At 45.4% G+C, this 26,346-nt stretch overlaps 1 protein-coding gene and 2 long non-coding RNA genes across 20 annotated transcripts in view; 2 read left to right on the forward strand and 1 right to left on the reverse strand.

Annotated features, from left to right (window-relative positions):
* Nucleotides 1-2,968: 2,968 nt before the first annotated feature.
* On the forward strand, nt 2,969-7,766 carry LOC308483856. Of its 2 annotated transcripts, none has more exons than XR_013989813.1 (2): nt 2,969-4,289; nt 6,619-7,766. It is a non-coding gene; the product is annotated as an uncharacterized lncRNA (long non-coding RNA). The 2 variants fall into 2 exon arrangements; XR_013989814.1 differs by having other exon boundaries at nt 2,969-4,045.
* A 506-nt stretch (nt 7,767-8,272) lies between these two features.
* MACF1 (microtubule actin crosslinking factor 1) overlaps nt 8,273-26,346 on the reverse strand; it is a 292,958-nt gene continuing 274,884 nt past the window's right edge. For 9 of the 17 annotated variants that reach the window (XM_081018115.1, XM_081018102.1, XM_081018103.1 and 6 more), the window contains 12 exons: nt 23,246-23,363; nt 22,324-22,487; nt 21,125-21,287; nt 20,625-20,779; nt 19,469-19,543; nt 18,678-18,695; nt 15,636-15,753; nt 14,996-15,064; nt 12,271-12,482; nt 11,573-11,683; nt 9,578-9,701; nt 8,273-8,583 (listed from right to left, as the gene is read on the reverse strand). In XM_081018115.1, the coding sequence (XP_080874241.1) occupies nt 8,327-8,583; nt 9,578-9,701; nt 11,573-11,683; nt 12,271-12,482; nt 14,996-15,064; nt 15,636-15,753; nt 18,678-18,695; nt 19,469-19,543; nt 20,625-20,779; nt 21,125-21,287; nt 22,324-22,487; nt 23,246-23,363 (1,584 nt within the window). In that variant the 3' untranslated portion in view covers nt 8,273-8,326. The remainder of the gene's footprint in view (nt 8,584-9,577; nt 9,702-11,572; nt 11,684-12,270; nt 12,483-14,995; nt 15,065-15,635; nt 15,754-18,677; nt 18,696-19,468; nt 19,544-20,624; nt 20,780-21,124; nt 21,288-22,323; nt 22,488-23,245; nt 23,364-26,346) is intronic. The other 8 variants (XM_081018106.1, XM_081018104.1, XM_081018110.1 and 5 more) reach the window with 5 other exon arrangements.
* LOC308483858 lies at nt 12,340-15,006 on the forward strand. The gene is made up of 3 exons (XR_013989819.1): nt 12,340-12,465; nt 14,472-14,510; nt 14,877-15,006. It is a non-coding gene; the product is annotated as an uncharacterized lncRNA (long non-coding RNA).

Genomic DNA, 26,346 nt, shown 5'->3' on the forward strand with positions numbered 1-26,346 from the left:
CGGCGCGCCGCGGCCGTCGGGGCGGCCCTTTAAGCGGCTTGAGGCGGGAAGCACGTGCTGCTGCTCGTCGGACTGGCTGGGCGGCCGCTCGCTTGCTCCGGCCCTGCCCTCCGCCGAGCGACGGTGAGGGGCCCTGAGCGCGTGCAGAGTGCCTCCCCCGCGGGCAGGAGCGAAGCTCCCTTGGATCGGTTCCCAGGGAAGGGAGGCTCCCGAGCCGCCGACACAGACCCGCCTGAGCCAGCACCGCCCGCCTCCTCAGCAGCTGCTGCCGCTGCTCTGCTGCTGGGATGCAGACGGGCAGCGCCTCGGGGCAGAGACCGCAATTCTTTTGCCACGAAGAGGCAGAGCCATGATGGCGGCACAAAAGTGCAGCATGGTCCCGGCCTGAATGGGGGGGGGGTGGCGTGTCCGCCCCTTTCTTGGGGGGCACCCACAGAGGACAAGAGATACCGCGGGGCGGCGTATCTCGGGGACTAGAGCTCTCTGGGCGAGCAGGTGCTGCTACCTTACGATCAGTGCAAGAAGAACCAAGAACCGCCTGTGCAGGTCAAAGGTATCGTGGCTCTGTTGGACTCCATTTCCCATTAGCCCCAGCCAGCTTTTCTAGTTGTCGGGGGCGATGGGAGTTTAAGGTTGTGCTCACTCACACTCCCGTTGACTCTGCATTGACTGCGTTTCCGGTGCTGGGGTTTTCACACGTGGTCGCAGTTCTCCAAAATGCACGTGTATGATATCCCGTACTTTGTTATAAGAGACTGCTGCTCGAAGCCGTTGCTTCTCAAACCAGGCAGCTTCACGCCGATTGGAGTCCTTAAGCCACTCCTAATTAATCTCTGGCCAAGGTGTGAACACCTGTGCAGAGAGCAAAGGCGCGCCCCGCCACAAAGGGAGTAAGCTGTGCTGATGTGAACAGGTAGCGTGGAAAGAGCTGTGAGACAACTTCATTGCCCTCCAAGGGGCTAATGTGAGCACGCCCACAGAAACTTTGTCATCCTGTTTTAACTGGCTTATTAGCCGTCTTGCTCTGAATTGCTTGGTTGCAATTCTGCTTCTTCCCGACCGACAGAGGACCCTCTACGGGAACTCTCAGCGCTGGTAGGACTTCTCATATTGGTTCTCCAGGCTGAGTTTATAACAATCCTCTCTCCCTGTGCTCTTTCCTTTTATGATATGTCTCATCACTAATATTTGTAAGCCATTCTGGAAGCTCTCCACCACCACCCGCAGAATAGCAAGATAACAATGCTATATAGATATGGCACCCACCCACCCCTCTGCAACTAAGTCCATGATGGTCAACATACTCTGCTACAACTGGATAGGGGGACACAATGTAGGGGGAAATAATGGTTTTAGACTGTGTTCTGAAACTACTATCCATAAATTTCACCACTCAAGATTCCACTATTATATGAGTGGGCCAGTCCCTGTTCCCAACATTTAATCAGGCTTGGGGAACCTGCTGAAATTGACCTTGGCAAATTCCTGCAACAAATGACCTGATCTTGGACAAAATGTGGGGGTGAGGGGACAGAACTTAAACATGGGAGTTTGCACTTCTCTGAATGTCATGACATAGATGGTGACAGCTTATATGTATCAAAACACACATTTAAACACATACTTATGAGAGAAAATTCAGATTTAAGTTAGGGTTGGCTGAACTATTCCTTGTTTGTTTCACTTACATTGATATCAACTGTTTTGTTTTCGCAATGTTTTGGAGGATGAAACAATATTCTTTGGTGGAGAAGGGAACAGGAAAATCTGCCATTTTGTTTCCCCCAGAAATCCCTGTTATGAGGTGGTGTTTGAATTCTGAGGAAATTGTAAAAGCTGCCATCATAAAGAATGGTTGCCTCCTTTGCTGTTCACTTGGAGCTGCCATTATAATGGACAGCAGAGTGTCTGTGACACAATGTACACTTTTATGAAGTGGATTCACTGCCCCCGCCCTGACAACTCATTCTGAGAAAAGACAAAGACAGGAAAAATATTTGTCAACAATACCCATATCCTGCAATCCTATTATTAAATATTAACAATTTCTTGTTCTTCTTCTCTTGTCAATTGTATATCACAAAAATAAGTTTGCAGTAATATTAGTGGTCAATGTATAAGTTATTGGTTCGTGAATTGGTTTAAATGAAAGCAAAAAGGAAACAGGATAGAACAGAGTTAACAGATAACATTCAACATCACAAGGGTAAATGTCTAATCAAGAGTCCTTGTGGTTGTGCTTAGATTCAGTATGAGTATAATAGTCATTTTTCCTCTTGTGTTACTAATGAAACAATAAAGATTTGATATAGTGATGAAAGTGAGATGGGGGTTAAAAGTGAAGATAATAATTTATGTTTAAATTATTTTATAGTTTAATTATAATTAGTTATAAAATATAATTATTTTATAATTTATTACATTTATTTCAACCAGATTGAGCCAAATGCTGATTGTTCATTTTCTGGAATACTAGCATATGTTATGAAATTAAACCACACCGGGATAAAGCCATCTTTCTTGATCTGTCCACATGTCAACTGTTGTTTATTTGTTATATCTCAAGGAGGGATGGTTCCCAAACTGTTTTATACCAATTGTCTATTGTTGTGTCAGAAAGGTCTTTCCAGTGTCTGGTTATGTTGTGTCTTGTCACTTGTACTAAATGGCTTATTAATCCTTTATTATGTAGATCCAGATTGTTGTCTTGAAATGTATTTGATGAAGCTAATTTGATGAAGCTAATTGACTTCCAATTGTTGTTTTGTTATTTTATTAATTTCTTGGAATATCACATTCCAGAAAGGCTGGGTTTTTGTAAATCCCCACCTCATGTGGAGAGTTGTACCGGATGTTGGGCAGCCCCTCAGCAATGTGGTGAGGCACCAGGATGGATCATTGCCAGCTTCCTAGAGGTTAGGTAAAACCTACATGAGTTTTTACAGTTAATTCTCTATCACTATTTTTGTCCATTCCATTGAGCTGGCTCAAGGTTATAGCCAAAATTGCATTCATGTTGATAGGGTCAAGTGAACCCACTGATGCACTGAGTAGAATTTTATAGATGTTATATCTGGTCCTTGTTCTTCTGGGGATATTACAAGGGTGGCTGCTATACTGGTAATTGGACTAGCCAAAAAAGTGTGGATTTGGTGGAGTAGCAGCCAAGGGGTTTGTAAGTTTCCTAGTTTAGTCTGTATTTCTTGATCTGATAGTGGTGTATTTTTGTTATAAGTCACATGACTGGTATTAGACATTTAGCTAAATGTGAACTATTTTGTACCTCTACAGCTTTATTTAAAAGGTTTAATAGGTGTTCCATATCATTGGGGGGGGGGGCATGGATGGAAGAGAGGAAAAGTTGAGCAGTAAAGAACTACACATGTCTACTCTGAGGTACCGGTAAGCCCCAGAGAACTCAGTTGGTTTTTGTCCAAAGAAAACATGCCAAAGAACCAGTGAAACGATTTGGTGGTGGGGCAGTTTCATGAAACTCTTTCCCCTCAGATGACTGGGTCATTTCACTTATTTTTGGTCAAATTACTCTTTCTTCCTTGCCCTTTTTGGGCAACCTTGTCTGTTTTGTGGTCCTGAGGTAATGGTCATGCTTTTATGCTACCTTTCTACAGATCAAACCACACTCACAGTGGCTTACAATGTGAAAAAAAACGCAACTTCAGCATAACAAAGGTAGTCCTAAACAATAAATAAAATATTTAAAAATTACCAAACTGAACAATTTCCACATCAATCACCGCAAAATCTAAAATAAAGATACAAGAAACCAAGAGCAGCAACTCCCCTCCCAACAACACCCCCCCAAAACACCCCAGTTCTTTCATTCTGAAAGTGGCAGTTGGGGCCGAGGACAGTTGGCACCCATGGTTGCCATGACAATGGGGTTCTGAGCCTGACTCACTGTGAAGCAGGCAGCCGGTCCTTGTGGAGCCTCTCTGGACTTGGCTGCAGGCAGAGGTATGGGGTAGGTGGGAGTCTCTCCTGCCAGTTGATTTGTGCTAGGGCCCTCCAGAAGAGACTATTCAGAGTAAGTGTTGACACCCCTAGCCACAGTTTGGAGGGGGAAACAGACCCACTGGGTCAGATTTTTCAGAGGCCTCCATACCTGACTGCATCCTGGCCCCAACTGGCATGGAGTGTAGCTGAGCACCCACCCAATCCATCCCTCCCTCAGACTCAGATGCATTTCTGCTCTCCTTTGCATAATGTCCAAGAGACACTCATCTGCTGCGTGTCAGGGAAGAGGTGGTTCCAGTGGCTCCTCTTGCAAGGTATGACATCTGGCTTCCTATCTATTATGATTAAAAGCAGCCCCATCAATACACATATGCAGAATTTAGCAGTGTTAAGCTGGGAAAAGAAGCGTCTCTGCCCCCAAAGAGGTGATGATGAAGGAGAGAGAAGGGTAGGAAACAGATGGCATAACTTGGATTAGTATTCAGGGGTTTTCATACTGAAAGTGGGGAACAGTGGAATCCACATAGGTAATGACCTCCTTGGGGTTTTCCGGGGGAGGTCCTCTAGGATGGTGCACCTGTCACTTGATCCTTTGGCACCCTGAATCCAGTTGAGCCCTGCATCTCCCTGGAGCATGACACTAAGGATTCAGCATGTGGCCTATTAGCTGAAGTCAGTGGAAAGAGAATTTGTTGTAGCAAGGGTGCATCTAGGATTAGGAGCATTTTAAAACTTCAGAAGCTGAGCTTGCCTGTGAGCATCTATGTGCCTTATATGGAGCCAGACTATTAGTCTATTCAGCTCAGGACAGTCTAGCTCTCCAAGACCCCCAACAAAGTCCTTGCTCAGCTCTGGCACCTGAGAGCCTTTTAGATATGGGGATGCCAGGGATAGAACTGGGGAACCTTGTGTACTAGGCATGGCTCTGCCCCTTGACCGGGGCTCCTCCTATAGGTAAAAGGCTGTAGTCTTGGATAAGAGGGAATTTAACAGCTGCATCTTGTCATGCCAGAATCCTGCCAAATCTCTTCTTCACACATAAGAAATTTACATGTGGAAGCCTACCCCTAAGCACAATTTCAGATGTTAGACTGCTTGAAAAGGCACAGGAGCAGAGCCTGGAGAACAACTGACAACTTTGATTATTCCCTGTTGGGCCCTGGAAGAACAACCCCATTTGTATTGATTTAAAAAGGGGCAGTTGTGGCTCTGGATTCCAGGCCTGTGTGTTTACATGGTTGCCAGGACACAGACGTTGGGAGCTGGTCTTGCCCATTTGGAAGCCGGCTGAAAGTTCCAATGCTGCTCAGGGATTTGCTCACTAATTGCTTCTCCCCTGTTGAAGTTCTCTTTCTGTGTCTATAGGGCAGGGAAATTGTGACGGTAGCATTGCTCCAAGAAAGCCAGGAAAAAAGAAATGTTTTAATTGATGAAGTATTGGGTTACTGAGTGTGTGCACTCCACAGTTCTAGAGAGCAGTGTCAACTTACTTGCAGGGTTGCCAAATTACAAGAATATTGCTGTAATCATTGCCTACATAATTACTGTCAAACCCCGTTGTCAATTTCAAGCTCATAAATGCAAGTGCCGTGCTCAGAAAGAAAAAAGCAGGGCCCAGTTATCTGTGGAAACAGCAAACTTCCATCTTTACATCCATTTCTTTACATCCATTACAACATGCCACCATTGGCTTAGTGAGACCACAGACAAGGCTGCAGTTTAATAGAGAAAGTGGAATATTTTTCTCCCTTCTCATGACACCGGAACTTTTGGATATCCAATGAAGCTGAAAGTTGGAAGGTTCGGGACAGACAAAAGAAAGTCTTTCTTCACATAGTGCATAGTTAAACTATGGAACTTGCTCCTACAGGGGGCAGTGATGGCAATCAACTTGGATGGCTTTCAAAGAGAACTGGACAAGCCTATCAACTGCAACAATGCTCTGCCTCCACGGTAGGAGGCAGTAATATTTCAGAATACCAGTTGCTGGAAACCACGAAGAGTTTTCTTGTGTTCCTGTCCTGCTTTTGGGGTTTGCACAGGCTCCCAATATAGTTTGGGCAGTCTAAGTATGGAAATGAGCACATTCTATCCTTTTATCATTTTACACATGCTGTCCTTGACGCTGCCTGTCGTTTAAGTGCTTCATATACACAATCACCTAACATGTCCAGTTTCCCCATTTCCCCAACTGCACAACAAAACAAAGCAAAACCAAATGCTGCTGTGAGTTGCCCTCCTGTGCTTTGAAAGGGCAGAGCAGATGGAACATCCATCCCTTTAGAAGCGCAACAGCCAGGAGCATGGTGAGTTGGTCTCTCTTACTGCAGAGGCCCTTTAGGAGACAGTGGACTGGTTAACTTGCCCATAATTTGTGGTTATCTGGTACACATCTGTTTCTATGGTTTGGAAGTGGTTCCCAAATGGGGTGGGGTACTGCCCCCTGGGAGGCAGTGGGATTACCTAGGGGATTGGTAAGAGGCAAGGATTTGGAAAGCTGGTACCACTGGAAGTTCATCAATTTTGTTGAATTAAGCTAAATAGTTTTAAGTGAATTTTGAATAAATGTGCAATTAATTGTCACTGTTTTGAATTTGAATTTTGTTGTCTTCCATAGTGGGTCATTCTCAATGTTTTTTATAGGGCAGGGGGCACTGGGGATGATCTTACGGAACCAAGTGGCGGAGGCTCAAAAAGAGTTTTGGAACCACTGCATTCAAACAAATAATCACAGAGAAAGCAGGCGGCTCCATTCTGTGCCAGAGGAGAAGTGATTGGCTGGGAAGACACACCTGTACTCTTAATGCTATTCCAGTGGCTTCTTCCATGGCATAAAAAAGAGGCAAGTTTCTTTTTATTATTACTGCAAGCAATTTTAATACAAAAAGTGTCGTCTTTTTTAAACAATTCATTGGTAGAGCTTCAGGTTCTGGCTCAATTAAACCAACTGAGAGAATCACACAGCAATATGGTCAGTCAGAGCAGGGGAAAGAGCAAAAGTTAATAAATACAGGAAGACCAAGTAGCCCCCAACTCCCTGCCCCTCCCCCTTCTTTACTGTCCCAAAGTTGGCTTTACTTTTTAAAACATCCCTCCCCTTCTTCTCCCCTCCACAATGGAAAAAATGATCATATAAAAGCGAGCTGGGGGGCGGAGGGGGCGGCGCACAAGTGGGGCTGCTGGTGATGCGCTTTAAAATTCCCAAGAACAAGCTCCTGTGCGTGTTGAAGGCAGCTCTGTCATCGTCTTCTCCCCTGGAGTGTGGAGGGGCCTCTTGGACGTCAGTATGGTCAGAAGTGGCATTAACCAGTTGAGACAATAAATAGGAAACAATGCAGTTAAATAGCAGTTCGTGAACTAAAAAGTGAAGTCAGTTTTTTTTGTTTTAACAGCAATGTGAGAGAAGAACCAAGTTTTGTGGGAACTCCCCTCTTTGGCTCCACTGCTCAAAGGTTTTGCTGTGTGTGCCCCAACCCCAGGCATCGTCCACACAGGTATGATGCTACTGGAGAGCTTCAAGTGTAAAATATTGAAAACATAGTATTAGTTGTTCTTTAAAAGCTCAGCGGCTGACAGTACTTTCATTTTGCTAAATACAGCATTTTAGTGAACATCTTTACTTGTATGTAGCGTGTGTGCAATTTTTTTTTAAATTTATTAGTTCAAACTTACTCCACTTTATCTTCAGGTAAAACCACAATGATTTCTTTTAAAAACTGGAAACAGAAGCCCCAGATCCCATTCACCTCACATTTCTCTCTTTTTGAGGTATCCATGATTTACAAAAACAAGAGAGAGAGAGAGAGAGAGAGAGAGAGAGAGAGAGAAGAAAGAAAGAATTCCTTGAACACTGCTGGATATTCAGGTGTTGCTTTTAAATATAATTTACCTTGCTGAGACAGCAAGTTAAGTTTTTATAAAGATGCATTTAGGAAATAATCCTAAAAGATAAAGCAGGATCACTTCCTGCACTGCACAGAAATCCTATTTATATAATTTTTTTTAACTTTTTGTTTTTACATTTTCACATCTTGACCTTTTGCTTGCTTCTATTCTCTCCCACATTTCATTTTTTTCCCCTGGGCCCTCCCAGCGCTAAGGAGGTCACCAGAAGGCAAGTTTTATCTACATAAATATTCACATGAAAATAGTAACTTACAAAAAAAAGAAAATCAACAGAACAAAATAAGGCAGCTTCATAACACAATTAATCTTTTACACTTTTAACAATATAATTTCTCCCATGTAGAATAAATATACATCCAATGTATGAAGCAGGGTTAAAAAATGGACACAGGTTGTTGTTTTTTTGTGTGTGTGTATGTGTAGATGTGTGCATGGGGTCTTATTATTATCTCTTGGGGCCTGGCGTCTTGGGGGTGGCTGTGGTCGCTTTCTTAGACATGGTGGGGATTTTGGAGGGCTTTGCCATGCCCCGTCGGGAGCTGCCTTGCCCCCCCGTTGCGCTGCTTTCGGAAGTGTCTGAGCAGGCTGACTGTGTCTCTAGGAGGTCAAAGTCAGATGCGTCACTGCCCCGCCGGCTGCTGGCGCGGCTCCCTGCCCGGCTCCCTGCCCGGCTCTGAGGGCGACTGCTTGTTTTCTTAGGATCTGAAAAGTAAAACAGATGTGTCCATCACCACCATGGAAACCCAGGAAGGCCTTACAACATGCTATTCCTCCGTCCCTCGAGGGCAGCCCCCGTCTTGTTTTCCAGCTAGATGCCACCTTCCCTTTAGACATCCTCTGTGTGTGCTGGAATGGTGGCTCTCACAGCTACCACAAGCAGTTGATGCCTGAGCAGTCGGGTCCTCCCCACAACATAGATGAACCTATTTCAGTGTACTACTCTCTATCGAGATACCCCTTGCTCTGGAACTGCCTCACAGCCAGTGGGGGTGACAGTCAAACTGGCTGATGTTGCTGTATCATCATTGGTGCTTCATTCCACTTTGTGGCCTGGCGGGGTCATGTGTGGGCTTCCTTACGTCTTGGAGGAATCACTGAAGCATGGGGGCTTTCACTTGCTATTAATTTCTCAACAAAAAGCTCCTGTGTATCCCGTATATATTTCTACTCAGGAGTCCCACCGAGTGCAATAGGGCTTATGCACAGCTATGTGGGGGCAGGGTTGCGGGCTAAAATAATAAAACTTTGCATAAATGGAATTGGCTATAGTGAAAGTGTGCTGAACTTCCAGTCGGTGCCACCTGCAATAGCTCTGACCCGTTGACTGGTGCACACAGAGAAATGGCCATGCTCCCAAGAGCACAGGAAACCAGCTGCAAGTACACTTGAGGCTTACAAGGGCAGAGTGAAGACTGTAAGCAGCAGGAGGCCCCAGCCCGCCCCTGCTTGGAAGGAAGCCTCATCAGGGAGGCTGGAATTACTCATCCCACCTAACAGAAGTAGAAGCTGAAACTCAGAGCACCTTGACCCAAGTCCCACTCCTGTGTTCACCTGAATGTTCAGTTCAGTTTACTGAGTTTGTTCATTGTTTCCCGAAACCAAAGGAAGCCTCGAAGTGATTCACAAAACAAAGAATGAAAAGGCAATACATGCAGCATACAAGCAGGGACTGTGTCACTTCCAGAAAGGCACTTACCAGCCCGACTAGTTTTGGCACCTGAAGACACTGGCGAGGAGCTGTTACTGGTGTCGCCAGCGAGAGAAGTCCGGCTGGAGTGGAAAGTGGGTCGCTTCAGCTTGCTGCTTGAAGAGGGAACAACCTTGGGAGAAAGAGACGTTTATCTCAACAGTCATCATTTGCTTCCTAAACAGGTGCTGGTTGAGAGGATCCCTGCACTCCAGCAGCCAGACTGCAGCCCCCACTGCATCTTAAAGGTCAACAAGGAATGAAGGAGCATCAAGCCCTGCTGTCCCCTCCCCATGAATCACAGAGGGGCTCAACAGTTATTAAACAAGAACCCAGAAAGACTGAATTGTGGCTGCTGTAGCCAGGAAGTCCCACGTGGGAACTTCTGTGGACATCCAGCTCTTCACCTGCCCATTTTGCTTTCTGCTAGTGGACATGAACACATTTACAGGGCTGCCTGCCCACCCACCCCATGTTCCTCATGACCTTTAAGGTGCTGCAGGCCAAGAAGAGAAGCAGACAGACAAGACACACCAAGAAGGCCATTCTCTGCTATTAGTCCTCTTTACCACCCAGCGCTGGATGGCAGGCTCATTAATTGGACCCCTGTGCTTGCCGTCTCTAGAAAGGGCAGAAAAGAAGCTCCTGAGCACTTGAGCATGAGCAGCAAGAAGGCACCTTTGGTGAGGTTTAGTCCAAGTCATCACACCCCTGTCTAGAAAGAGCAGGGGATCCACTTGGCCCTGAACTGTTCTACTTGTGCCCCATGGAAGAAGCAGGACAGAGAGCAGCTCGGAACTGGAGTGGGCGGGATCCTGCTCATTTTGGACACCACAGCTGCAGCTCCCATTAGCCTCTCTTTAAAGTAGGTGCAGAGCAGGATGCCAGCTACTATTTCAGTGGGAGGAAAAACTGGAGGAAAAAGCATCCTCCCAACTCACTCCAGTTCCCAAGCACTAGATGTGAAGAGGGAGTCCATTGCTGGTGCACCAACTGTCTCTGCTTTTCTAGTGGCGCAAAGCAGGGAAATGCTTAATCTAAAGCACATGCTTTGCACATGCAGAAGGTCCCAGGTCCAGTCCCCAACAGCGGCTCCAGGTAGGCCTGGGAAAGACTCCTGCCAGAGACTCTGGAGAGCTGCTGCCAGCCTGTGTTGACAACACTGGGCCAGATGGACTCAGGCAGCATCCTATGTTCCGAAAACAGCTTCACCAACTTGTTGCCTTCCAAACATTTTGGAGTATGACTCTGATCACCAGCACAGTGTGTCATCTAAGACATCTGGAGGGCACCCAGTTGGAGAAAAGCAAACTGAAGCAACAATCATTTCAGGTCTGAGCAACTTATATGGACACCAAGCCGGCAGCCCATCATTAATACCGTCCCCATTCCTCCTGTTTGGCTGGGACTTACATTCCCATGACTGTAAGAACTGCCCTGGTGGGAGGGAGGGAGGGAAAAGGATGTCCATCTAACCCAGCCTCCTACCTCCAAAAGCAGCCAGGCAGATGTTTCTAAGAAGCTTCTCCCCTCCCAACATTCTCACCTGCGTCGTATGTGGGATGACAAATTGAGGGGTTTCTGTACAGGCACAGGCACTGATTTTCAAAGTGTTAACTCGGCTGTTTTATTCATGAGTCCTGACTTTTAAGTGATATCCTCCTCTATCATATCTCTTTCATTTAATGTTCTAAAACAGCCCAAAACTTGAAAGATTTTCTCACTTTGAACTCCTGGGGAAATGTTTGTTCTTTCAACACAAACTGGTTGCAAACTGTGTGTTAACGTTCTGTTGGTTTTGAAAGAGTATTTTGAAGAACAAATCTTTTTGTCTTTAAGAAACCAGAGTTAGAAGCCCCATGAGCAACACAGCAGCAGCCCTAGCATGGAAAGAGGTGTTATCAAGCGCTGTTATAACAAGGAAAGCATTAAGAGAGGGGAAAAGGAAGCCAAGGGGGCTCCTCCTTTTGCAACAGGGACTGGCCCATGTAAGCCATACTCTACCTCAGAAGCAGACAGGTGGAGGTCAGCATTATCGTAGCCCCTCAAAGGGGTACCTGCCTTGCTGTTTACCAACCAGGGTTTGTCATAACTGCGAGTGAAGTGATGCGGAGTCTGTGAAATGGAAAATCCAAAGAGAAATTGAGGGAGAGGGAGGGAAGGGGGAAGGGAGTGAAAGGAAAGGAGGGATGGGGCGGGGAGGGAGGTGTACAGGATGGAAGGAAAATAAAAACAGAAAAGTAAATAAACCCTAAAATAAAATAAAAAAACAAACCCAACAGGTAATGAAAGGAAACATACAAAATGGGCGACGAGATGAGAGTTACATAAGTAGGGGTTGTGCTCTGTGCCCACTGCCAACGTGGCCATCTCACCCAGGCCAAGCGTCGGGGAGAAAAACTCTCAGGATCACAGAAGCCAGGAAAACAAACCAGGGATGGCCCAAAAATTAAAATGAGACATAAACAGACAGGTGTAATTTGGGGGAGGGGAGGGGAGGGGAAGAGGAACTCCGCCATTTCACTCTACCCACCTGGATGTGACAGCATTTCATTGTCATCGTGGGCAGAAATAAATGTTTGAGTGACCCTGAAAGTTCTGTCCTCTGTGGACAGGCCCCACTGGACACTCAGAGGCCTGTACCTGTCCGGGAGCAACTGAGTGACAGAAGCCATTTTTAATGGTTAAAGAAGCCCTCTCACCTTTGTCCCGCTTGCAGGTGTGGCTGGGGAGGAGGGCATTGAAGTGCAGCTGTGGTTGCTCTGGCTGGCGCTCGAGCTGGACCGCGTTGGGGAGGCTGCCCGAGAGGAGGGCTTTGACCTGCGCCCCCTGGACCGGAATGGCGCCATTCCCTGAGAAGCTCCCTCTGGGAGAATGAATTTCTCTCGAAGTTCAAGGTTAGTTCTTCCTCGAGCTGTAGGAAAGGAACCACCATAAAACATGAAGAAAAAATAGCCAAAGAAACCAGAGTCTGAAATATAAACAGATGGCAAAGCCAGGCAAAGCCAGATGCTTCTGACTCCCTGGTGCAGGCTTGCTGGGGTGTGCTTTGGATTCTTTCCTCCTCCTTCCAGTTAATTTTCTGTGAGACAGACCCCTTGGTCTTCTCACTTTGCTACACCAGCAGCAGCTTAAAAGTCTCAAGATAGAGAGGAAAAGTCTTCCTAGGAGGGGAAAGATCTAGGAGCATTCTGTAGCTCATATAGAAGCCCCCACCACAACCATCATTCAGAGCAGTGGTGTTTCAGCCTGCAACAGGGCAAGTCCACACACTTTTGAAAGGACTCAGATATGCAACCTCTAAGCACGTATAGACAGCACCCATCTCGTCTATACCACCAACGCCATCTATTACGTCCTTCTGTACAATCTGCTTTACAGGATAGTGAAGGATCCTCTGGAGTGGGGGGAGTCTCCTTTACCCAGTCTCAGTTCAGCACCAAAGAATTCTGGAATAGCTCAGTCAGCAGAACATGAGACTCTTAATCTCAAGGTCGTGGCTTCAAGCCCCAGACTGAGCAAAAGATTCCTGCATTGCGGGGGTGAATAGATGACCCTTGGGTTCCCTCCCAACTCTACAATTCTATGATCCCCCCCCCCCCAGCTGTGGGAAGCTTGCTGACCCAAAGCAGAGCTTGCTCAGCTGCTGGCACAGCACACTTAGCTAAGTTTATGTGGCAAGAGGTCTGGGAAACAAAGTGTCGTCCAAAGAGCTCTCAATTCATTTTCACCTGATTCTCAAGAAATGGAAGGAAATAAACCTGACTTAAAATTTGCAACCAGGATACAGGAACATAGGAAGCTGCTTTATACTGTGTCAGATCATTGATCCCCATAGCTTAGCATTGCGTACACTGACCGGCAGCGGCTCTCCAGAATTTCTGGAAGGAGTCTCTTCCAGCCCTACCTGGAGATGCCATCAGGGACTGAACCTGGGACCACCTGCAGGCAGAGCAGTTGCTCTCCCACTGAGCTACACCCCTTCCCCAATTTTCAGTTTCCTTCCTCTGCAATTATACCACCTGCTTCATAGCAAAACAGCGAGCATATTCTTCAGTTTTACAGGAAAAACAGCAACAAACCTAACAAACAGATACACACAGCAAGGAGCAGTTTTGTTAATTGAGCAAGACACCATGCATAAAGCCTTGCCAGGCAGAAAAAGGGGCAGCTGGAGATTTCACACATTATCTACCCCAAGACAAGCAATTGCAGCTGCCAAGGGGACTTACAGAGAGGGGCTTAGCTTGCAAACGAGCTACTGAGATACCGCAAGTGGGTTGTTGGTATCTGGGTTTATATATATATATTTATCAGATTTCCCCCAGTAAGATCAAATTCAGAGTTGGTACAAGCTGGCTTTTTGATGTCAACAATGTTGTGTGGACTCTGTAAAACACTTGCATGCATCAGGAGCGCTGATTCCATGATAAACCCCCATCTGGAAGCACCCCTAGGATTGCGTCAGAACAATCTGCGGACACCTAGCAGGAGTGCTCAAGAGCAGCACCAGGAACGGAAGAATCAGCAATACCAAGAGGCAATCAAGAAACAAATCCTAGAGCAGCTTTCTTGAACCCTAGGCCCTCAGATGCTTTGAACTACAACTCCCATCAGCCCCATCTTTCATAGTGCATGCTAGCTGGGAATGATGAGTGTTATAGTCCATAACATCTGGAAAGCACTGACTGGCGAAGACTATCCCAGATGTTTTACAACATGGCAGCATGCAGCCGCATTCAGACAAACTATCATGGGAGGGAAGGGGAAAATGGCCACCCAACAGCCACAGGCCAGAAGGAATAACCTGTCTTCAAAGGAAGGGGGCCCAGACTGCAGGCTGGAGGGTTGGGTGGGTAGCCATTCCCTCACAAGCCTCTAACATCAGCCTTTTGTCTTACAGAACACCATTTTTACTTACAGGCAATTTCCAGGAGAAAAGGTAAATGATATAATAGAAAAGGGGAGGAATTTTTTGGGGGATTGAGGGAGATGCAGAAAAGGCAAGAAAGGAAGCTAGTCTGGTGTTGAACCAGGGCCCAAATCCCTGCTCCTCACTCGGGGCAAGCTGCTCTTGCTCAGCTGAACCCATCAAGGCTGCTGCGAGCATAAGCTGGTGCAGAGGATACATGTTGCAACCCTTTGGAAAAAGTGAATGGTGATTTCAGGGCCAATGTGACAGACAGGAGCAAGATGAGGCAGGGGCTGTGAAGCCTACTCAACTTGCAGCTTTCAGCCCAAACCAGCCAAAAAAAAAAAAAAGTTATTTGTCTCTCTCTCTGCCCCCACCCCATGCCCTTCACTACAGCAAAGTACTATTCTGGGCCAGAGGGGATGATGGGGAAGATCAAGGCAGGTTAGAGAAGCAAAGCCATTCCCAACAAGTGGAGGAGGAGTAGTGAGAGGAAGCCAAGAAAAACCGCCAACCTATCGGAGACTGACTGGCAATCGAAGAGCTGGAATCAGAGCGTTTTATTTTACTTCCCGGGTGGTGAACTAGAATAAAGAAAATACATATATACAAAGAAAAGATAGAGCAGGAAAAACAAACAGCAGTGGGGGTCAAAGAGGAGGAGGAGGAGGAGGAGGAAAAAGGCAAGGAGAAGTCTCTTACACGCTGGCTGGCATGCAGGGCAGCCATTTTAGAGGAAAAATGGAAAGGGTACGAGAAGAGAGCTCAGCCCACAGATGTAAAGAGGTGGGTAGGAGGGTGGGGGCTCTGATGGATTCTACTTCTCCCCCCGCCCCAACATGTGAGTGTTACATAGGAAGTCCTAGTCAAGTACTTATTGGTACTTATGCTGACATTCAGGATGGACTAAGGTCTGCCCAAGATATCATGGTGTTTGCAGCAGAGAACCTCACTGGCATTTCTCTCCCACTCGTCAACACAGGCCACCCTCCTCAAGAAGTCCTTGACTAGACCTCAAGAAGACTTCCTGCTGGGCTGGGCTGGGCTCCATGGGTGGTCCTGGCCCACTCACTTTTAATGGCAGACACCTCAAAGCCTTACACTGGGGGAGGTTCAGAGCCCCATGTTTGTTAAGAATCACTCTCCATTTCTTACCTCTGCAAGGATCGTTCTTCACTAAAAACTCATCCAGGGCCATCCATCCTCCACCAACACGAACCATGACTGTGCTACGTAGGATACGGACCAGCCGCAGTTGCTGCGAATCGCCAAACTGTGGAGGGAGCAGCAGAGGGGGAAATGGTTTAGATGAGCACCCACAAAAGAGCCCCAAAGACACCTTGCAATTACAAAAGAAAGGTGGCAGCACAGGGCCGCTTCAGGAGAGGGACTGCAGCAGGATGGGCTTTGACACTGGGGCCTCTCCTGAAGCTACTAGCTGCCTTTAAGAAATATAATTTTTTAAATGTCTAAATGGGTTTATTATGGATGTTTATATTTTAAATGTTTGTATAACTGGTTTTCATGCTTTGTAAACCACCCACAAGTCTATAAGCGGTATATGAATAAATAATGGTGATGGTGATGTTAATAAAACCAGAGTGGATCCATTTTAATGCACTGCTAATTGTAACTAAATGAAAATGAAGGAGGTGCACCCTTGTTTTGCTGGAGCTACCTCAGCTCAGTGGCAGGGCACCTGTTCTGTGCCCAAAAGCCCATTCCTGGAAGCATTTCAGGTTAAAATGAATCAGCCAAGCAGTAGGTGATGGGAAAGGCCTTTTCTCTCTTCCTGCCAGAGACTGCCCTGGAGATCATCGGCTAGACAGTTGCTATGGACCAGGCTATGCTATGGACCAGGCGGACCAAAGAGGACTCAGGGTGAGGTAGTGCCCAGAAATATCTCCTCTGCAGTGTTTGCACATCTATTGTGCTTCCTTAAAGGCTTGCCCATTTGTCTCTGGGCCAACTGTAACCATTGTGTTATGCGGAAGATGAAATAAAGCCAGAACTTCGAACTTTTGAGCAATTTCCCAACAAAGGCCTTGGGGGGGTGTTGTTTGGAGCATGGTTCGAATTCAGCCACATGCCAATCTTGATACAGTTCATTTCTGGAGAGAGGACAACTGGAATTCACATGAAATTCATTAACGGAATCCCACCAATCACTCTCATCAAAAAGGAGAGAAGCCCTTCACCAGATCTGAAGACCCATAAAATTCATGGTACATGACATCCCCACCACCACGCAGAAGAGTTAATTGCAGCAGCCAGAGATATGCAAACCTGCAAAGTGGTAGCCTTAAGGATCAGAAATACATTTACTGAAATGACCACTAGCAGTATGACATCTCCACAATTTGAAGCCTTGACCAATGGACCAAACAGCATGTCCTGCCTCACTAGAAATCTGCTCTGCAAAGATCAGCATCCATAATGCAAACTGGAAATGCCAAGTGCTATATGAATCTTTTTCACTGCCCTTAATTGTCATCACCCTCATGGTAAAGTAGGTCATGTTTTACAGGTGAGGAATTTCTCATTTCTACATTACAAAGTGAGGGAAGGTAACTACAATCAGCTGCATGGACCTTCTCTCTGTTTTTGGCTCACCGTCTGATTTTCTGAACAAGCAAGACTTTAACTGTGCTCTTTCCTACCAGTTCAAGGAAATTCAAGTCCTTTTTATAATGTTAGGCTTTGAGGGCTCATTTGAAGTAAAAACAGTCCACTCTGTCCAGCAAAATCAAGGCACTGAAGACATTAGTTTCCTACCATCTTATCAACAGAGGGGCAGAACGTATATCACAAAACAAGTTTAAAATGTATTTCTTCTCTGCATTGCTGAAACTCCCTCTGGAGTTATGATTTGGCTAAAAATTATGCAGGAGGAAATGAGAAGCATTTTTTTTTTTCATTTTATCTTCTTGAAGCCTTGAGTTATTTGACACGATCCATGCAAATGGCTTGAAGCTTTAGTGCTAATTATGGAAGGAAATTATCCAAATGGATTCAGCACTTGCATTCCAAAAGCGGTGGAAAATTAATTGGAAGGCATCCAGATACTGGTATACAGAATACATTGCAAGAATTTCAACTCTGTGAAAGAGGCACAGAAGTTACACCTCCTGGAAGAACCAAGAGATGCTGCATTCTAAGAACTAGGTGTCCTGCTGGTATCTTGTTCTGATGGTACAGTGGAAGGACCAAACTTGTGAGGAACTGCAAGAAAAATGTGTCCTCTTGCCTCAAGTATATTAGAAATCTGAAGGTACACGATGGAAATGATAATTAGCTTCCTGAGCTTGCTATTCACATGCCTCAGGGGTATGGATTTGCATGCACAGTATGTTCTGCTCTATGTGTCCTTGGTCAGTTCTGGATATTTTATTTTGGTGGTTAACAGCATAGCCTCAGTTGCTAGTGATTGAAAATATCCATCAATCCCCCACCAGCAAAGTCATGTGGCAGGTTCTGAAGTCATAGGATTATGCAGTGCTCAGCTCCAATGGGAATCCTTTTTCTACATCTCTCAGATATGTGGAACTATGGCTGAGCTTACAGAATCAAACTGTGATTGTGCTCTAATATGGCTGAACAATGGGCTTCAGAGACTGGTTCAAGGGCTACAGCCTGGTTCAAGTTAAGCCCATTTGAGTTAGCTAGCCAGTTTTGAGGCATTCAGTCCTGCCTGCACAGTTTGCCAGCTTAGCTGCACAAGAAGTCAAATATTTTAAAGCAGACTTTGCCAATATGGTGCCCTTCAGATGGTTTGAGCTGAAACCCTCATCAGTCCCAACTAGCACAATCGGGGTTGATTGGAGTCACAGTCCAAACCATCAGGAGGGCACAAAGTTGGTGAAGGCTGCTTCACTACCAAGAGTTTCAATTTTCTAAAAAAGTGTTTGGCACACAAAACACAGGGAAGTTCCTTTGTGAGTGCCCATGTGTGTGTCTGTCACTAAGGGGGCATTTGCACATTTGTAGCGTTGCTTCCATTCCATTCCTTGATCATTATGTCACTGTATACCAGAATCTTGGCTGTTAATACAGACAAGCTCTTACCACAGCATCCACACCAGCACAACCACCCATAGCAATGAAAATATCAGTTTGTAAAGGGACAACACATGCGATTCTTTTAAGGGAAACAATCTATAAAAGGATGTAGAGACAGCATTGCAAGGCACACTGTACCTGGTTGCCGAGGAAGAACTACAAAGGAGAAGAAAGTACAAATGAAAGAGAGAGAAGGGGAAGGAGGGGGAGAGAGAGAGGGGGAACAAAAAACATTGAGCAGCATTAACAGAGCATCACTATGAAAAATGTCTTGTTAACCACAAGTACCACTGATGTGTATACTCAACATTACTCAGCATGCTAAATGTCACATTTTGGTACTTCCCTTTTATACATATTTATATTAACGAAGCAAGCCAAAGATCTTGTACACTTTAGAAATGTGACTAGGGCCAGTGCTGGTTATTTTACACTCTCTGCTCTTGTGCTAAATTCAGGGCAAGCTCAAGACATTTTGCCAACCCAAGTGATAATTATAACCCCCACTTTGTTCCTTAAAAACGCAGCCACCAACAAGTGGCTGCTCAGATTGTTTGCACCTCAGCTAAAATTGCACACAGTTCAGGCACGTGGGGAAGCTAAGCTAGATGGTTTTATTGCCAGTGGAAGACTCTGAGAACTTGAGACAAAAACAGAAGCAGCACAGAAGTTGCCCATGAGCATTTTCAGAAGGACTATGTTTAAATCTCAGAGGAACACACAGGGCTGGAAAATAAAACAGGCAAAAGGAAACACTTCCTGCCCCCCCCCCCCGCCCCAGTCAATCATGGAGTTCCCTGCCACAAAATGAAATGGGGGTCCACAAAGAAATTAGAGAACTTTTTTTTAACCCTTTACAATGAAACCATCAGGCTGCCAGAGGAACCCCCCCCCCACTGTCAATGGAAGCAAAGCCCCCTTCAGCTTACCCGGTATTTGTTCTCTCCAATCTGCTCCACTTGGAATCTCTTTGCGCATTTACACTGAGCCACCTGCCTGGTTACCTGTTGGGTAGAAAGAAAAGAAGAGATTCCATTAGGCTAAATTACAGGAAAGCTCTCCAACTGGTTTGAAAGGTTTTTGTTTTTACTTTAAGACAGTCCCTACTGAAAAACCACAAAAGGAAAAAGGTGGGCAATATTGTCCCAATTTATCTTCATCACAACCCTGTGAGGATAGGAAGATTAGTGGTGACTGGACTATGGCTGTTTTGGTGAGCTTCATGGTTGAATAGGAGGGATTTTAACCCAAGACCCCAGTGGAACAAGTCTGAGGGTCTACTTATTGTACCACACTACCTCCCCCAGATAAGATTCAAAATCCCGTTCTACTATATATTTTGAAGATTTATATCCCTCCTGTCATCACAAATGATCTCAGGGTGGGTTGCAAGAAGTTAAAATACAACAAAGTGATAAAATACAATTATCACCATGAAAACAACTCCCACTGTTTTTTATAGCAACTCTCTGGAACTCTGCAGCTACATATGTAACATTTAGAAGGCCTGGAGGAGGAGGAGGAGGTCTCCAGCTGGCCTAGGAATTTAACAAAGGTTGGCACCAGCTGAACTTTAGAGCAGAGGGGGTTCCACACCTGGATGTTACTGCATTGGCAAAGTCTCTCACTTCTTGACTCAAATTCTCACTCTCATGAATTTTGATTCCTTGACTTTTTACATACAAAAGAGATGTGACAGCCCTGAGCAAATGAAGGCTGGCACTTGTGACTATTATGATTATTCTTATGGCACTATCCATGCATGTGGTGCTTTGCAAAGTATGAGAAAACAGGTCCCTTTCTCAAGGTGCTTACAAGCTAGAAAATAAGTAACAAGGGAGGGTAGCAGGAGAAAAATATGGGGCTATTGAATTAGGGCATGGAGACCAGGTGGTGGCTTTGCCAAAGGCTTTCTGGAAGAGGTGGGCTATAAAGGGAGGGGAGGCAGGAAGATTAAGCAGGCATCCTTCCACAACTTACACAGCACCAACTGCATCCTAGGTTCTTGCAAAGCAGTGTGAGATTGAAACAGCTTAACTATCTCCATAGCTCCTGGATCCCTGCTGCCTTATCAAAATGTCTTACCTCATCCTCAATTTTGTCTGCATCTGTTGTTGGCCGATAAGCATCTTTGTTAGGGTGCAGAGCAGCTACAAACTCATAATAGTCAATGTAACCATCCCCATCACGGTCAAAGATGTCAGCTACCGCAGTCATCTCCAATTTAGTAGTGGGGAATTCTGAATGGGAGAGAACAAATGGAAACTCCATTACCGATCCCAAATGCAAGATTTGTCAGACATCTTTGATAGGCAGTGACTGGCCTAAGGTCACCTAGTGAGCTTTACGGCTGAGTGGGGATTTGAACCCTGGTCTCCCAGCTCCTAGTCCGACACTCTAACCACTATTACTTTTATTACAGTTTTTACACTATACTGCACCACAATGGCTCTTCTTGCAGGCAGGGTTGTTTGCTTGACACTAAGCAGGAATTGCTTCCTGCTTCTCAATCTGGGAAAAAAACTAAGTCCGCAGGTAAAGGCAGTTGAAAGTGTTTTAAGCATTAAAAGAGTTAGGGGGCTTACTGGATGCCAGGATGCCATCAATGAACTCCTGCCGGGTAATTTTCCCATCTTGATCTTTGTCAATCCGCCGGAAGAAGTCCATCACACGTGACTTCTTGTGGTTCATCCAGCGCATGTACTTCTTCCGCCATACATCAAAGTCAAAGTTTGCAAACTCTTTCAACTGGAGAAGGGAAGAGGAAAGGCTGTTTCACATCTCACTTGGAAAGAGGATCCACAAATATTTACATCTCCTAAGATGCAGGAGGCAACAGCACAGCTCTCTCTTCTCTCAAAGTGTAGGATTTGCCTGGTTGACACTAAACTCACCAAAATAAGGAAGGGGTACAGTGGGGCTGTGCATTTAGCCCTGCCCCTCACGTCTTTGGGGTGAATGTCTGTAGCGGGAGAAGCCATCTAATGGCTTCCTGTGCAACTGAGAATCCTGTTTTACCAGGGCTCTTAATTGTACACCAAGGGCAAGGGGCCAAGAGCAACTGCATGGATTTGGGGTGGGCTAAAAGTATGCCCTGCCAGTTCCCATCCATCTGTGTTTTTTCTTCTTCGTCTTTTAGTGAGTAATGCCTGGACTATGGAGAAGTGGAAAAGTTGGACCTGGTTCCCCGAAAGCAGCGTGGTTGGGTGGAAAGCAGTCAAGATACAAATTCCACACTTGCCCCTTTGCCCTGCTCTCCATTTTGGGCACTGCTGCTGTTGTACAGACTTTGCATTACCTGTTTTGCCTCAGTGGTTTTACCTTTGCTAATTATCTAGCTGGTATTGTCAAATTGTAAATGACTGTGAACTCATATATGAATAGAGAGGCACAGAAATCGTAATTATTATTATAGTGGCATAGAATAAATTAAAAACCAGTAATTTTTCTAGCTTACACAAGGCAAAACAATCATGAAGTGGTTTAGTTGCTAGACTACTAAGATATTGCTCTCTTTTTTAGGGGGCAGGGATAGGTGAGGCCCCTGCCTAGGCTTGCTCACCCCAACAAGCACACCCCACAGCACCAAGAGGGAAACAGGAAATGTGGTGAAGACTTGCAGACCCTGAAAAGCAGCCTTAAAGCAGGGCCAGTTTGGGAAAGGAAATGAGAAGGCAGTTTGCCTTCCCCTGCTCCAGCCTCACTGCACTACCTCCTTCCCCCAAGGGAGATGGAAAGGCTATATACAAGCTTCCTGTGCACATGAAAAAGGGAAAGTGGTTACCTCTTCCAGCCGATCCAGGGCATCGTTGAGCTTGCGTTGCCGCTCAAGTGCCAGCAACCACACCTGCTGCCAGCGGGCCGAAAGCTGGTTGATGCGCGGGTTCTTTGCTTCCGACTGGGAGAGAATTGGCATTGGGGGTGGGGCTGTCTGGTTCAGGGATTTTCCTGAGAGGAAAAAAAGACAGGGACAGGGAGGAAACATAGCAGAAATTGAGCAAAGCGAAGGGGCGTAATGAAAAAATTATGGGGAAGGGGCACAGGAAGAAAGGAGCTAAATGCTGAGCTTTCCTTCTGCAGATGAAACTGGAAACTTCACTAAGATCATATCAACTCACAGGAACCCTGCAGTCTGCATGGGGTGTTTGAAGACAGGGACAGGAAGCAGGTTTCCTGACAAGGGCTGTGTTTCCTTGGGAGCCACATGCTGACTGTGGGCAGGGCTAAAGCCAGCGGTAGGCGGAGCCACCTCTCTTTCTCTCTACCCCCCCCCCCCCGCTGCTCTCTCACGCCTCTTCCCCTCTCTTCCTACCCTGCCCAGCAGGCTGCTGGGACAGACTCCTGAGGCCTGAAATGATTGCTTGCCAAGGGCTTATGAAACTAGGCCAAAGGCTGCCCATCCTGGTCCAAGGAGGTGCAGAAAGTCACCCCAAGCTTGCATCTGAGCCAAGGCACATCAGAGCTACAGCCCAGACTTTTGTTTTAAAGACTGGTCTCAGCCATGGAATATGTAGTAGTAGCATCAGTAATTATCATAATAAAAGTAATAATCATAATGCCGATGATGATGGGAGTGTTCCTGAGCACATATACAGTACTTATTTCTTGATCAGGGCCCAGTTCAAGATGCTTTTTATTAGTGTTTAAAGCCCTAAATGAATTAGGCCCCAAATATTTAAAATTTGCCCAAAGGGTTGCCAACATACTATTGCTTCGGGATTTCTCAATGAAAGGTCCATGAGCCGGCTCCGTGGCTTTCCTCTTGTATGTTTTTGTGACGCGATCCACATCTGGCTGCTTTCGGGTCATTACTTCCATAAAGGACTGGAAAAAGCAGTAGGAAGGATGATTAGAGGTAGAAGAAGAGTGCAGCATTTTGTTACTATGCAACTAAATGTTGTCCTTTTGCTAATGTAAGCAGTCCTATCCCCAAACAACTCAAAGCACCTTTGACTGATTAACACCTGATACCCTTTTAAATGTGTTGCGGGAGGGGGGATTATTGGTTTGTTTTTGCTCTTATTTTTGTTATGCAGTTTGTGTTTTTTATATTGTATTTTCTATTTTATTGTATCTTTATGTTGTGAATTGCCCTGAGATCTACAGATGAAAGGCCATACACAAGTACATGATACATAAATATTTATCACATTTATATTATTTCCTATTTAACCCTACAACAACCCTGTGAAGTAGGTTAGGCTACCCGAGTGGGGATTTGAACCATCGTCTCCCAGCCCCTAGCCCAAACACTCTAACCACTACACCAGATTGGCTCTTGTTCTTATTCTTTTTTTTATTTTTTAAATAATATTTATCAATAGTTTCAGAATAATAGGGGAAAAAAACAAGAAAAAAAACACTACAATACATAAAAAAGAAAAAAACACAAAACATAAAAACCAATACAGCAATACAACAAAAAAATTAAAAAAGGAAGAAAAAAAAGACACAAATCCCAAATTACATATCTTTAACTTCCATTTGCTTGTTTCATTGACCTCCTCACACCTCCCTTTTTGTATTCTAGTTTAATTAGTTATTTCAGCAAATTATTTCCATCTTTCTCAATTTTTGTTAAATAATTTATCTTAACAATTTAACCTAATAATTAGCTCAACAAATCCTTTCCATCTTTCCCCATATTCTGTTATTCAAATTACCTTGATTTATTTAACCTTATCTTACCATTAAATACCTTAAAGCTTGAATCTTAATACTCAAATATACATAACTCCTGATAGCATTTCTGCTAGAGTCATATAGTTTCATTCCAACATTTTCCCTAATATTCATTGATTTTAGGCTAATTCCCCAAATAAAAAAATTTCTTTATAAATTTTCTTCCAATCTTCATCCAACGTCTCTTCTTCCTGGTCTCGGGTCGTGTCAGTCCTTACTGTCCATTCCATCTAGTCCATCAACCTGGAAGTCTTATGTCCGAGGCCCTTAAGTCTCTTCCATGTCCCTTCTGCAGATCTTCTTCTTCTTGTTTATACTTGCCCTTTTCCTTGTCATTTGTTGGTCTCTTTCTTAATTTCTTTCCTTTCTCATTGAGGAGTAGGTCTCTGGGGGGTTCCAACCCAAAATTGTCTCCATCTCCCTTCATCAAACCCGCCCATTCCCCACAGTCCCACTCCCCACAGTCATCAATGTAATCCAAAAAGTATTTAAAAACATATTTCAAGGTCTCTCCAAAGTTAGGAACCTCCTCATCTCCAAACTCCCCCTGGCCCACTTCAACTTCAATCTTCAATGACAGCGGCTTATGCTCCTGTAGGGCCTCGGGTTTCTCCCTTTGTATTATTTGAGGTGCAACCGCATCCTCCTCCATTATCTTCTGCACTTGCCCAGTCAGTACAGGTTCATGAGTTGGTCCCTGAATGGTTTCTGTATCAATGTTCCCTGTTTGTCCACAGTTGTTAACCACAACAGTCATCAAGTCCATTTTCTCATTCATCAAATCCATCTTCTCGTGCATCTGTTCCAGCAAGGCACTTGTCTTGCATAAAGCAAGCACCCAATCTTCCTCCCAGCTCATCTTTAGTCAAGGTCAGAAAAGACTGGTCCCACGATCTTAATCTCACAGCTGTTGAGTCCTCAAGTAGACTGCAGCAACAATTTAACAAGCTCCCTCTAGGGGAGACAATTTCTATTTGTATCCATTTTTTTAAGGCAAGTCCAACAAAGGAAAATTACTTTCATTTTTCAGATATTTTGTTTCTTTAGAATGCAAAAGGCAACATTGGAATCAGTTTATTTCTCTTCTTTAGCTATCTGTCAAAGTATTCCATTCACAGTCAATGAACCTCTCCAACTATTTCTGTCTCTGACACCCCATTCCCAGGTTAGAGACGGTGGAAACTTATCCTTCTTCACTCCCTCTCCTGCAGGGGTTAAACAAAGTTCTCCCCCCTTTTCTCCTACTTCCAAGGGGGTTTCAGTAATTGTAGATGAAGGAAATTTAGACTTTTTTAACGGCTTTCCAGGCTTTAGCTTACAAAGTTTTTGCTTTAGTCTATATACAGAAAGCGGAAGGCGGACTTCCTGTTTTGAACCTTCCCGCTTTGATGCCAAATTAAGATATTTCTTGATCCAATTTTCCGTTTCTACTCACGGGTACTTGTTTTGAATCCAATTGTCCACAGGAAAAAGTCAGCGCTCTCCGGCAATGGCTGTGCGGCTTCACTCCGTAAAAATAGCAATCAGTTCGCAGCACCGCGCCGCTCACCCCACTTCGCTCCGGCGCCCCAAAATGGGGTTCCTGGTGAGTAGGGGGGGCGCTCCTGGTGCCCTGCCGAACCCCACGTTCCCAGGCTTCCTCCGCCTGGGATTTCTAGCGGGTCCCCACCTTCGCCGCGGCGGGAAGACCCAGTTTCCATGGAGCCCGTTCCTCCGATCGGAGGAACTCCGCCATTCACCGATGGCGCTGACCCGGAAGTCCCTGGCTCTTGTTCTTATTCAGTCTCCTCTTTAGATAGTAACATTTCACCAGCCGTTGCCCATGTACCTTCAAGATATCTTTGCCACCATAGGGGTTAGGAACTTAGTACTTCACTCTCAAAATTAAGCATCAAATTCTCAGGAACCCAAATCTTGCATCTAATGCCACATTGTTTTTTCTTGCATGGCACTGCTAAATCAGTCTTCCCTCCAGCTGTTTTGGACTGCAACTCCCATCAACCCCAGCCAACGTGGCCGTTTTGAACTACAACTCTCATCAGCCTCAACCAGCACAGCTGCTGGGAGTCCAAAACATCTGCAGCAGCAGGTTAGGGAAAGCTCCTCTGCGCCAAGGCTGGGGCTG

This window comes from Podarcis pityusensis, assembly GCF_964106645.2.
Source record: "Podarcis pityusensis genome assembly, chromosome: 8".
Taxonomy (NCBI): domain Eukaryota; kingdom Metazoa; phylum Chordata; class Lepidosauria; order Squamata; family Lacertidae; genus Podarcis; species Podarcis pityusensis.